Source organism: Peromyscus eremicus, chromosome 11, assembly GCF_949786415.1.
Source record: "Peromyscus eremicus chromosome 11, PerEre_H2_v1, whole genome shotgun sequence".
NCBI lineage: Eukaryota > Metazoa > Chordata > Mammalia > Rodentia > Cricetidae > Peromyscus > Peromyscus eremicus.
Genome location: NC_081427.1, coordinates 74,522,924 through 74,536,850, shown reverse-complemented (window position 1 = coordinate 74,536,850; position 13,927 = coordinate 74,522,924). Strand labels below are relative to the sequence as shown.

At 38.0% G+C, this 13,927-nt stretch overlaps 1 protein-coding gene across 1 annotated transcript in view; it reads left to right on the top strand.

Moving 5' to 3' along the window:
• The window catches only part of Skic3 (SKI3 subunit of superkiller complex), a 107,405-nt gene that overhangs the window by 25,855 nt on the left and 67,623 nt on the right, over positions 1-13,927 (top strand). The window contains exons 10-18 of the mRNA XM_059276585.1: positions 3,562-3,702; positions 4,396-4,497; positions 6,214-6,350; positions 8,774-8,860; positions 9,494-9,597; positions 10,232-10,358; positions 10,997-11,176; positions 11,839-11,963; positions 12,828-13,081. Of these exons, the coding sequence (XP_059132568.1) occupies positions 3,562-3,702; positions 4,396-4,497; positions 6,214-6,350; positions 8,774-8,860; positions 9,494-9,597; positions 10,232-10,358; positions 10,997-11,176; positions 11,839-11,963; positions 12,828-13,081 (1,257 nt within the window). The remainder of the gene's footprint in view (positions 1-3,561; positions 3,703-4,395; positions 4,498-6,213; positions 6,351-8,773; positions 8,861-9,493; positions 9,598-10,231; positions 10,359-10,996; positions 11,177-11,838; positions 11,964-12,827; positions 13,082-13,927) is intronic.

Here is a 13,927-nt window from a genome sequence, read left to right as displayed (position 1 = left end):
TGTGGTGTGGTGGTGTGTGTATGTGTGTTGTGTGTGTGTGGTATGGTGGTGTGTGTGTGTGTGCGTGTGTGGTGTTTGTGTGGTGTGGTGTGTGTGTGGTGTATGTGTGGTGATGTGTGTGTGTGTGTGTGTGTGTGTGTGTGTGTGTGTGTGTGTGAAGGATAATAATGACATAGTGAAAGGATTATACTGATTGATAAGAAAACATACTGGTTTAAAAGCTGAGTGTAGTGGTACACACCTATAATCTCAGCCCTTGAAAGGGAGAGGCAGAAGGATCAGGAACTCAGCCAGCTTCAGGGGCATATCACGTTTGAGGCCAGCCTGGGCTACACGAGATTCAGTCTCAGCAAAACAAAACAAAAGTATTCTTGGAGAGCCTTTGGGGATGGGTATTGTGTAGAATTGATTGGGAGGTAGGTCTGTACCATGGTGAATAGGAATGGATGGGTAGATGCTCAGATGTGTAGTTAGACTCAGAGTTTTTGTTCTAGGACAGTGAAAAGCTCTGCATGATTTCTCTTTTGTCATTCTAAGGCAAACTTTATGTATCCTGAGAATTAAGAACTTCTAGAAACCTTCAAGGTCTCTAAAGGCCAGCACACCCTTCCTCCCCCAAAGTACTTTCTATCCATGTGATCTGCTGCTTTACAGCAGTGAATCACTATCTCTCCACCAAGGACAAATGTATTCCATACTTCTGGGTCTTGCTTTGTGTGCTGAGGCTCAAGATTCATTTTCAGTATAACTTTCCGAGTTGCCATTTGTTGAAAGGTGTTTTTTTTGTGTGTATGTGCTAAATAACTGTTTTTATTTATTTTACCTTGTAGCCAAAATTCAAGAGGACAAGGAGGCTTGGCTCTTCAAATTCAAGCAGAAAACATCTTCATTAAGGGTTATGATTTTGTGTTTGAGCCCAGGAGGTAGCTAAGGATAGAACACTTGCTTAGCATGAGTGAACAAAACTCTAGGTTTGGTTATTGGCAATGAAAAATAACAAGGTTTTATGTCTTAGAAATATTTGAAAATGCAGGTGAATATGGAGAAATGAGTGCCATCAAATTCTATTTTTTTCTCCCTCCAAAACTAGGTTTATTTAAAAGTGAAAATTTGTAGTGTTCATTCGTTTCTTCAGTATGTCAGAAATGATTTTAAAAACAAAACAAAACAAAATATTTTCTTATGATATAATTTAGGAAGCTGAATTCCATAGAGTTATTTCGTATCCATCACTTTGATATTTTTAATTTTAATATTTAGCAACCTTAGATCTGGACTGTCTTTTTGAGAAGTAAAAATTACAATTTTTAAACTGTTTTTTATAATTGTTTACTATACTTATTTTTTTCTTTTTTTAAAGATTATAATATAATTAAATCATTTCCCCTCTTCTCTCTCCTCCCTCCAATCCTCCCATAAACCCCACCTTGCTCTCTTTCCAATTCATGGCCTCTTTTTCCATTAATTGTTGTTATAATTAACTGATATGATTTCTGTTACTGCTTTTAGAGAATGCTACAGAGTTTCTCAAAGTTCCTTCTGGACATATGTGAAGAAAGTGCTACGTGGGGTTTTTCCCCTCTTCTTGAGACAGGGTCTCCTGTATTCTAGGCTAGCCTTGAACTCCTGAACCTCTGACCTCGTGTCTCAACTGCTGAAGTTACAGGCGTGTGCCAATTGTCTTTTGTCTTTATAATTGTGCTTCCAGATATTAGCAAAGGGAATATATTAGGAAGGTACCTTGTTTTAAGAGTGTCTCCTTTGGGAAGCTACCTGTACATACTGTGTTTATCCCTGTGTAGTTTGGGTACTTTAACTGTGGATTATCTTGGAGAGATTCAGGACTACCTTTTCCTTTTGTCGTCCTAGGCATGTTTGTGATAAAGGCAGTTTGTGTTGCAAAAAGTAGTCTGTCATGAATTATGTTTTCAAAGACTCAACGTACTATTTAACAACTGCTATACCCTATGTCATCTCACTTCTCTAGAAGTTGTCATTTAGTTACAGAGGCAGTAGAAGCACTATATTCTGTTACACTAACAGTAGAGCTAGCATGTGGTAGTAGCAAATCTGTGGTTCTACCTGTCTGAATGAGTAGCGTCAACATTACCTGGGAATACATCAGAAATGCAAACTCTCAAACCTTGCCTCAGAACTACTGAGGCAGATACTGGGAGTGAGCTCAGCATACTGTTGAACAAATTGAATCCTTCAGTGGTTCTGATGGTTGATGTGCAATGTAGACAAAGGAGGATATTAAAGCTATGGAACTGTCTGTTCTTGGAATTCATATTTGTAGAGACAATAGTGAGGTGGTCTTGGCAGGAGGAAAGTCATACCTGGGAACACAACAACCAACCAAAGTTATATTTCTTCAGTTTGGGTTCATATTTTGCCATACAGTGCTGAAGTTTTAATTTTTTAGCTATTACGAATTCATTTATTTTTGGTGCCAATTTAGAGTTCTAAATCAGTATATAACATTACTTATAGATTATTCATTGGTATACATCTTATATGCGTTATTGGCATTATGGAAATAATTTACTTTTAGTATCTGTGATTGAATCAGTAATTCCATATATAGTTTGAGGATATATATTTTACAATAGATGTTAAAACAGCAAGACTTTTAAAATATTAATTATATTTATTCCCCACGCTTATTGTTTCAAGTTGTCTGTCTTAATCACTTCTTCAGAGCTTTCCTGTGTGATTAAACAATTTATTGAAGTGTAGAATGCTCCTCATTAATTATAAACAAATAACATTTTTCACTTTTTTTGGGGGGGCATATGAATTTCTAGAAGTTGGAAAATTTGATTGATTTGAGGTTGGAGAAAATGGAACTGTACCAAAGTAGATGTTTTTCTAACATAAATTATTTTATTGAAATAAATTAAGATTATTGAAGCACTGGATAAATAATACATAAGCCCAATTATTATATAGGCAAGAGTAGTTTGATAAAAATGTATGCAGTGTATTTCAGAACTTGTAAACCTAAGAAGATTGTAACAAAGTCTTCATTCAGTGTCCTGATTCTAACCCAGCATCCTTTGATACTAGGATGGCGGGAAGTCCATCAGCACTGACTGCTAGGCCTCTAGCTGTGCATTGTTGCCCTCAGGGAACCAATGAGATACTCTGTTTCTTTCATGTGAATACTAAAGTTGATATGGCTGAATAGGTAATGCTGCTGAGAGATGACTAGGAGGAAAAAGACATGGCAAGCCATGGGCTCTGTGACAGCCCACGGACTAGTAGCAATAAGTTTCTCCTTTGAAACCTTTGAGCATGAATTCAGTTTCAGAGTATTTATGTATGTAAAGCGATTTTACTCCCAGTGTTTAAACATGTTAATGAAGTAATAATATCTTGTATATTTGCTGCTTTGTTTTTCTTTCCTTAAATCAGGACTTAGTAAAATATGTAAGAAGCAGCTTTTGAAATTTATGTATATAGGTATGATGTTAAGAATTCGGTGTACTTGTATATATATTAATACATATGCATATATATGTATATATGAATGCTAATAATGTTTTCTTTTAATTTTAGGGAGTTTGACAGATGAGGGACAGCGGTATTGTTGTAAGCTAGTGGAAATGAATTCAAAAAGTGGTCCAGGCCTCATTGGCTTAGGCATTAAAGCTTTACAAGACAAGAAGTACGAAGATGCTGTTAGTCACCTAACAGAAGGTAATGTGCAAAGTGTAGTATTTAATAGAGGGGTAGTTACTCAGTCAATACAGTCTACTATTTTAGCCTTCCTGTAAGGAGATAAACTAAAGTAAAGGGAAAATGAATATACATACTCTGGAGTCTGCTTATAGATTTGAATTTAAACTCAAGACCATGGAAAAGTTCAACTTTATGTGTCCCATTGTTTCCCTTTGTACACAGTAGGGATACTTTGAGGAAGCCTTAGAAACAGAGAGGTTTACCTTAATCGACTCAGGTGTGGTGTTTTTTTGGGTAAACCTATGTTCAAGCTGAAATGTGACTAATACAGTGAGGAAGGTAGATGGGGCGAGTAGGAGGAACATTATAGGTCAATGAATGCATTTGTGGAGTAGCAGAGCTAAGAAGAAACCTTTTGTTCAGGGTAGTAAGATTTAAGGATGGAATATGGGTGCTGGAAGGGACAGGAATTGAGGCTGAACATGGCCTTGCAAACATTGTTAACAAGCATCAAGTACAGTGCATCCCACCCAGCAGGAGCCCATGAAAGGCTCTAAGCCTGGAAGCACTGTAATCTAATTTGCCTGTTTAGAATTTCTGGGGCAGCATGGGGCTAGGGAAGTAGATCAGTCAGTAAAGTGCTTGTCGTGTGAGCAGGAGGCCCTGTGGTGACTCCTAGAACCCATGGTATTTATAATTACTTCACCCTAGGCTTGAGAGAAAGCCCTCTTTGCATAGCTGGCTGGTGTCGTCTAGCAGAAGCCCAAACCAGAATGCACAGACCCAAGGAAGCTGTCCTTTCTTGCAACCAAGGTATCCTTGACGTACTTGGTGTTTGTATATAACGGGACCAATGCTGTTTGTTTTTCTCTATCTTGAGAAAAATATTGTTTTAAAAATGATGGACTTTTGTTTTCAGTTTAAATTTGTAGTTGATTTAAATTGCACCCAGGAAGATAAATAAATACCCAGTCTGTGTGCATGTCTGCTCTTATATTTATCTTTAAGGTGAGGGCTTAGGGACAGATGTTCTGCCTTTCCAACAAGGAACTTTCTGGTATGTTTAGGACCTTCATGAATTTTTAATGTCATGGATATAGATGAGAGATAATTCTTTCTTCCTGACCCAGTTACTTGCCAAACTTCTGTATTTGACAGTCCATTCTAATTTAGCTTTTCCCCCTTTCCAGTGTCCTTAGACAGTCTATCTTAGGGTTTCTGTTGCTGTGAAGAGACACCATGACCATAGCAACTCTTACAAAGAAAAACATTTTATTCGGGTAGCTCACTTACAATTCTGAGATTTAGTCCATTATTATCATGATGGGTCATGGCGATGGGTCATGGTGGTGTGCAGGCGGACATGGTACTGGAGAAGAAGCTGAGAGTCCTACATCTTGCAGGCAACAGGAAGTGGTCTGTCTCACTGGGTGTGGCTTGAACATATATGAGACCTCAAAGCCACCTCCACAGTGACATACTTTCTCCAACAAGACCACACCTACTCCAACAAGGTCACACTTCCCATTAGTACCATCCCCTTTGGGGTCATTTTCTTTCAAACAACCACACAGTCCATTCTAATCCAACTTCTTTCCCCCTCCGGTGCCCTTAAATTGCGAGATGCAGAGGGCTAGTAGCCATTGTTCTTAAGCACCTTCAATTTTATTCATACCATGTGAAGATAGAGATCTTAAATTCATGTGTTTGACTTTTAATTCAGATCTTCCTAGAAGTATTTGAGAGAACTTTTATTTATGTTTGAATTATTCATCTCTCTCTATATCTATATCTATATCTATATCTATATCTATATCTATATCTATATATATAAAACACTATATACTAGAAATTTTGCTCACTGTATCTGCAGTTTAAAAGAAAATATTAAATTTTTAAGATTGACTTTATGTTATGTGTATGGGAATGCCCACATGTATGTCTGTGCATCATGTTCCTGCCTTGCTGTGGAGGCCGGAAGAAGGGGACCCCAAGCCAGGTGGTGGTGTCACATGCCTTTAATTCCAGTACTCGGGAGGCTAAATCAGGCAGATCTCTGTGAGTTCGAGGCCAGCCTGGTCTACAGAGCGAGATCCAGGACAGACACCAAAACTACATAGAGAAACCCTGTCTTGAAAAACCAAAACAACCAAAAACCAAAACCAAAACCAAAAAAAACAAAAACAAAACAAAGCAAGAGGGTCCCCTGGTTGTAAGCTGCTGGAAATCAAATCTGGGCCTTTTGGAAGGGCAGCCAGTGTTCTTAACTACAGAGTCAGCTCTCTATTTCCATGTCATTCTTTAAATTTTTTAAAAAAACTTTTATATATTTATTTATATATGTATGTGTGCGTGCACACATGTGTACATGCCATGCCATGAATTTAAAAGTCAGAATACAATTTGACAGGTTGTCAGGCCGGGCAAGCACCATTATCTTATAAGCTGTCTTACTGGCTGTATGTCATTCATAAAAAGCAAGCAAACTGAAATGCTGGAGCTTGATTCTCATGTCCTCAATCTTGTCAGCACTGAAGAACATAGATAATCATGGTGTGGCAGGTGGCAGCCGTCATCAGAAGAGTCTTTGTCTTCTGAAAGCAGAGGCTTTGCTTCAACTCTCGGACTGTGAGTCTTCAGAGGAAGCAGTTCGCATTCTTGATCAGGTAGGCGGTCTGACTTTTTCTCTTCAGCTTCCCTTCTAGCCACTAGCTACCAGCTGTCCCTGCCAAATGCTTACCTTCATAAACTTTGAGTTACTGATACAAATCAGTATCTATACGCTTTTAAATCTTCCACACTCTTGAAACTGCTTGTCTTAGTTAGTGTTTCTGTTGCTGTGAAGAGACACCATGATCACAACAACTTTTATAAAGGAAAACATTTAATTGAGGTGGCTGCTTACAGTTTCAGCGGTCTGGTCCATTACCATCATGGCAGTGTGCAGGCAGACATTGTGCTGGAGAAGGAGCTGAGACCCCTACATCTTGATCCTTAGGCAGTGTTGTATGTGAAGAATTTGTTTTGTTTTTATGCCTGTTCTCCCATCTTGATTTTGTGCTGTTACAGTAGCACCACCTGATTATTAGCAATTTAGGGCTTTAACTTGTCCCTTCAGAAAATGGTTTACGGATTATTAATCAATTGGTGACTTAATTAGCTTCATGTTCAAGAATGTAAGGTTTGCCGGGCGGTGGTGGCGCACGCCTTTAATCCCAGCACTCGGGAGGCAGAGCCAGGCGGATCTCTGTGAGTTCGAGGCCAGCCTGGTCTACAGAGCAATATCCAGGAAAGGCACTAAAACTACACAGAGAAACCCTGTCTCGGGAAAAAAAAAAAAAAAAGAATGTAAGGTTTGCTTCCTCCACAGATGTTAATTTTGTTTTTAAAGGAAACTGTCTTCTTAAGGCTTTTGGTTTAATTTGGAATTCCGTAGTGAGGAAACACAGTGGGCAGATAGATCATGAGTTTTAGCCACACTGTTTCTTAAAGAGTTTTGTCAGATGTGTTAGTCATTGCAGGTCTTGGTTATCATTGCTTTGTGGATTTCAAAGGGTTTTGCTTTTTCTGTTTTCTTTAAAGTAACAGCAGCAATTGGCCTCCTTTAAGAACTCTTATGTAGCTGGATGTGGTGGTTCATGCCTGTAATCCCAGCACAGAAGCTCAGGCAGAAAGATGACCATGAGTTCAAGGCCAACCTGTGATACATTATGAGTTCCCAGCCAGCCTGAGCTGTACTGTGAAACCCTGTCACCAAAAACAAAAACCCCCAAAATCCAATGCCTTATTTTCTACGTATCTGTCCTCAGTGTGTATCTTGTACAGATGCTTTATAGATATTTTGTAGAGCTGCTTTATATAGACCTTCCCAAACCTTTTTTCACACACACAAAAACCACAATGAAAAATTTCTTTAAAATCTGTAAGAGTCCATATCTGAGACAGAAAATTGGTAAGTTGAGCCAAAATATCATGTTATGCTAGAAAGCAAAGAAACTATAAAAGAACCACACTAAACAGACACAGGAGCTGGCCAATGAGGGCAACGGTACATGTACTGAAGAGAACACTGTTTAAATATGTTTAAATTCATGTGTATGTGATGCTACCACAAAGAAAAATATCACAGCAAGCTTGCAAAAGCATGTCACAGGCTGATTGATGCTGAGGAACAAACTGGAAAGAGTGAAAGCATTTATTGTGCCTCTCTTACCAACTGTTCCTCGAGTAGCCGAACAGGTGATGAGGGAGGAGAAGTTTCTCTTGGTTTAAGTATTCTAGGTGATAAGGAAAAGAGCAATGATAGCTTAGAAGTCATTTTGTAATCCTTAGTGAATGAATAGATGTAGGCATTGAGGATCAATGGCTTCCACAGAAAAAAAGATAGCCTGACACAACCATGACAAATACACATAGCATATTGTTTCTAGATCAGATCAAACGTCTAGCCCTACCTATTGACACAGGGACCAGGGAGAATGTCAGACATCATGAGAACACATTCAGTCAAATGTTGACTTTGTGAAACAGTGACAAATGTCCTGTGTTTTCACAGTTAAATTATAAGGGAGAAAGCAAAGAGATAGAAGGGGATCTGTCATCTTATTGAGATATGTGTACCTTAGTTGAATTTTAACTCAAAGAAGTCGCTAGGAAATCTGATGATATGGAAGCTATATGGTTGGCTTTGGGTCTGAGATTGGCAGTGTGTTTGCCATTTACAAATGACTTTATCTTAAATGTGTATGCTGAAATAGCACAGATGAGAAGTTACAGTACCTACCATTTGTTTTAAATTCATCTGAAGGGTATGGCAAAAGGGTGGATATATACAAGGACAAACATAGCCTTTGAGTTTATAATTCTGTAGCTGGAAAATGAGTACATGCAAGGTTGTTACACTGGTCTTTAATTTTTTTGTGTATTTGAAATTTGCCCAATTAAATGATTAAAGAATGAAAATCTGGATTGTAATGGAATTCTGACTACACCCTGTCGGACCCTGCTCTTCTGTGTTCATTCTTTAAGCAGAATAGATACCCCTGCAGCTGTCTTGAGAGACTTGTAGCAGCTATCAATCATTTTCTAGGTTTCGGATGCAGATAATACCCCAGGACTGCTGGTTCTTCGAGGCCTGGCTCATCTGAACACAGGTGCTGTAGACGAGGCTACAAAGGTTGGTGCTTTTCTTTCAGGTGGAGCAGTATTTGAAGGCTAAAGGAAGGGTCTGGGGACTTAGTTCAATGCTACAGTGCTTGCCTACAAATTGGAAGGCCCTGAATTTGGTCCCAAGAACCCAAAATAGAATAAAATAAAATATAAAATAAAAACTAAACAAAAAACTCAACTAAGAAATAAAAGTCAGCCGGGCGGTGGTGGCACACGCCTTTAATCCCAGCACTCGGGAGGCAGAGGCAGGCGGATCTCTGTGAGTTCGAGGCCAGCCTGGTTTACAAAGTGAGTTCCAGGAAAGATGCAAAGCTACACAGAGAAACCCTGTCTCGAAAAACCAAAAAAAAAAAAAAAAAGTCAAAAGCCATTTAAAAACTTTTTTGTATTTTATGTGAATGAGTGTTTTCCTGCATATGTGTCTGTGCACTATGCGTATACCTGGGGCCTTTAGAGATTAGGGAAGGGTGTTGGATCTCTGGAACTAGCGTCATAGATGGTTGTCATCCGCCATGTGGGTGCTGGGAATCGAACCTGGGTCCTCTGGAACAGCAGCCAGAGCTCTTAACCGCTGAGCCGTCTCTCCAGCTCCCCATTTGTTTTTAATGGGATTTGGAATTGATAAGTGTCTCCTTGACAGATTATGGAAGATCTTCGAGCTTCTTACCCTGACCTGGCCAAAGTCCACGCGCTTGAGGCTCTGATACATTTTACTAAGAAGGACTATCTGCAAGCAGAAGCATGGTGAGGGTACACAGCCTCCAGTCATATCTCACTTATTTCTTAAAAATTCGACATGGGCTTGATGAAGTTCCACTTTTAGATTTATGGTGCGTGCGTGCGTGCATGCGTGCGTGTGTGTTTAATTTCACTTGTAGCAAAGGAACTATAAATTTTTCTGTGATAGATTTCTAATCTAAGTAATGATCATAATGTTTGGGTAGCCAGTATAGTATTTGGTATATGTTCTGAACACGTATAGTGTTAAACGGCCACTATGCTTCTTAAAGCTCTTCTTTAGTAACATCACTTTTTGTTTATTATAGTCTAAATGCTGAAGTAGTGAAATGTTTTAGGTCTGGGAAATTTTTTAGGTTCATTTTATTATATATGTATGGGTGTTTTGCTTGCATGTATGTATGTGTACGTGTGTACCTAGCCTTCATGTTGGTACTGGGAACCCAGGTCTTCTGGAAAAACAGCAGATGTGCTTAACCCTGAGCTATCTCTTTAGCTCTTAGATTTAGGATTCTTGAATCACCTAGCTTGATTGTTTTGTCTTGGAGTCCCTTATGTTTTATACACATACACACACACGCACATGCACACAGGCATGCACACACTTAATACTTCTTTTTACTCCCATTTGGTGATTCAGTTTCCAGAGAGCACTTGAGAAAGATGCTGAAGTTGCTGAATATCATTACCAGCTTGGGTTGACATACTGGTTCATGGGTGAAGAGACAAGAAAAGATAAAGCAAAGGCTCTTACCCACTTTCTGAAGGTAAGCCATTGCTACTACTAAAGTCTTTGTTAAAGTGGATTTGTTATAAAATCAAATAGACAACAGAACAGGCATTTAAAATTACTGTTTAATGCAGTATCCTTTTGCATTTCATTTCTCATAGAAGAGGTTTTGTGAGAATATTCTGTGGGTTTTTCTAGGTGAAAATTTAAATCATGAACATATAAAAGTGTCTGTTTCAGAAATATGTGTTTTAGACGTTGAGATATGAAATGTGTGTTATAGAAGTTGAGACATGTTGTCTGTGGAAGGAATGCTGTTTTAACTGATGGCCTCTAGTTTTATGGGTACACGAGTCTGGATTTTTGGCTTCTTGTTTTTATAGATATTTAACATCTGTGTCTTAAGTTCTTATCTTCTCAGGGAGCATATTAATTTAACAATGGTTTTAATTTCATGTTTGTTTTACCCAAGACATGCTAGTTTTACCTTGTGTTTATGTTCTATAGGCGGGGTAGACAAGATTTTGTGTCTGTTTTAAATATCACATTAAAGGATTTTTTGGCATAATTCTATACTTTTAATAAAATAGTTTCTTTTCTTTAATCAGTGTACTATATCCTTAATATGCATTGAAATAAACTTTTAATATTGCATTGTCAACATTTATTTCCAAGGCGGCAAGACTGGACACATACATGGGTAAAGTTTTCTGCTATTTAGGTCATTATTACCGCGATGTAGCTGGAGATAGGAGCAGAGCCCGCGGATGTTACAGGAAAGCTTTTGAATTGGATGACACCGATGCCGAGTCTGGAGCAGCAGCCGTTGACCTAAGTGTGGAACTTGAAGACACGGTCTGTCTCGTGACCACTCTGTATTTTACCCCAGTGTATAAATGAGAACGTTTTTATAATATATTTAATTGAAAGTTGTTTTCATTATTCTTTGTAGGCAAAATAGAAATATCTTTGCACTCATTTATAAACTACATTTTCTTCTCATTTGGTAGATACTAAATTACCTGTCATTTTTTTTGTGTGTATGTTTATATGGCTATATACCTGTCTGCCTGGCATTCATGTGGGTCCCTGTGCGTGGGTGTATAGGTCTGAGGTCAGCCTCAGGTGTCTTTCCTTGATAGCTTACCACTTGTACTTTTTGAGAAAGGTTGTTCACTGAAGCTTAAGCTCATGCATGTGGCCAGGCTAACTGACCAGTGAACTTTAGGCTTCTGTCTATCTTTCCACCCCACTCCCCGGACTGGGGTTACGGGAATATTCCCCACCCCACCTTTTTCCACGAGTTCTGGAGGGCTGGGTATCAGGCCTCGGACCCTTGTGCTTGTGTGTCAGGTCTTTACCAATTGACTTTTCGTTTATTATTAAAATTAGTTTTATATATTTCATTGTAAATTTTAAAAAATCAAAGATGGGAACTGAAAGTATGTTTGTATCCTTTGAATGTTTGTTCTGTATTTTTATAATTGGCGTCCCTAACATTGACATTTTCCCTTTAGGAAACTGCTTTAGCTATCTTAACAGCAGTAACTCAAAAGGCAAGCGCTGGAGCAGCAAAATGGGCCTGGCTTAGGCGAGGACTGTACTATTTGAAAGCTGGTCAGCATTCTCAAGCAGTGGCTGAGTAAGACATCTTATTACATTTAAACAGTGTGGTGCTTCTTTAAATTTCTTTGATAGCCACATGACCTTCATAAGTGGCCTCTAACCAAGATGCATTTTAAGAGAACCGTAACAAAATTTATTATTTGGGTGCTTATTGCCTGCAAGGCAATAGAATTTAAAGTGGACTAAGTCATGTACTGTTGTTGAGGAGTTCGCCAGCTAAGTCTTTGTTGGCATCGTGATGCAATAGGTCCCCTCCAGAGACATTTCAGTAATAAAAAGCAGATCTTTGCTGTTACACTGACCTTTGTTGGCTTAGGCGAGGGAGACCTGGTCAGCTTGAAGGCAGTTTTAGAGAGGGTCATGTGTGATTGACTTTAGACATTTTGTTTGAGTTGTATTTCAGGGTAAAAATATAATTAAGTCATGTCTGATGTATGTTAATTTCTAGAATGTAAACATTCTGATTTTTTCATAAAAATGCAATGTGATCAGAAGTATAAGTATCCCTCTCACTCCTGTATTTCAGATGTTTAGAGGAGGATTGACAGGTTGATAGGTTGAGGGGGCAAACTGAGTGTCCACCTGTCCTGGAGGCATAGAAAACTGGAGTTCTGCCAGATAATATAGAAAAAGAAGCTATGGTCAACATTCTCCCCAAAGAGCATTTTGTTCTTATTTAAAAAAAAAAATCACTTCACAAAATCTTCTTACTATTAATAACATTCAAATTGTAAAAGAAACAGGAAAGACTGCTTTAAGTGTCATCAAAGGAATTGTGGATGATTTAATTGAATTAATTGAATTGAATTGAATTAATTATTTTAGATGTGGATGCAGTTCTATTACTGTTAATTTTCTCACTGTTTCTTAAAATATTAAGTTTACAGGCGGCACTAAGGGCAGACCCAAAGGACTGTAATTGTTGGGAATCCTTGGGAGAGGCGTACTTAAGCAGGGGTGGCTATACAACAGCCTTGAAGTCTTTCACGAGAGCCAGTGAGCTGAACCCAGACTCCACCTACAGTGTGTTTAAGGTGGCAGCAATTCAGCAGATCCTAGGCAGGTATACAGAAGCCGTCGCTCAGTATCAGCTCATCATTAAAAAGAAAGAGGATTATGTGCCGGCCTTGAAAGGTAATTCCAGGAGTTCCTTTTTCAATTTTAATAATACTGAACTTTATAGTAAAATTTCTACCTACTTGTATTAAATATCTTGAGAAGCATGTGGTAATAATAAGTGTCTGACAGGAATTTCTTATTGTACAACTTGATATAGATTTGATTATAAAAAGATTAAATTTTGTTTCCTAGCAGTTCATAAATAGTAATATTGTAGAGATTTAACTTTTAGACAAATAGAACAAATGCTGTTAGGCCCCAAATAGAGCCAAGCAAATTTCTATGATGCTTTAGTAATTTTATATTCCCAGAGTAGCTTAATAATTTGTTATTTCATAATTTTATTATTGTATGTTGTAGAGGCTTACTTAAATTATTTTTAGATGCAATTTTCTTTGTTTTGTAATTAAACTGATTTCAGTTCCTCTTTCAGTAGTCCTTCCTAACCCTGTTTTTAAGTATATAACGAATTAACACTATAATTTAAGTTTTTGAGGTTATATCTTACCCTTCATAATATGTATACTACTATATATGCTCTTCTATTTCTTCTTATAAAACAAACCATCAAGGTTTCAGTTCTTAATGTTGTAGGTTTTGAGTAACATGCAGCTTAGAACTTGGAATCATTTTCTTTTCTCTCTCTTCTCCCCCTTTCTTCATTTATAAAACTTTCCTCAAGAAAAGAAAGAGCTCACTTTTATGAATATTCCCTAGCACCTGAAGAATTTACTGCTTCCTTTAATTTTACTGTGTAACTGCACGGACTTTAACGTAAAAGGTTAAATACTGTTTTGATTATAGAAATCCGTATGATAGAGAGTAGTAGTGTCCCTAGATTGGAAGCTGACATCTGAAGAC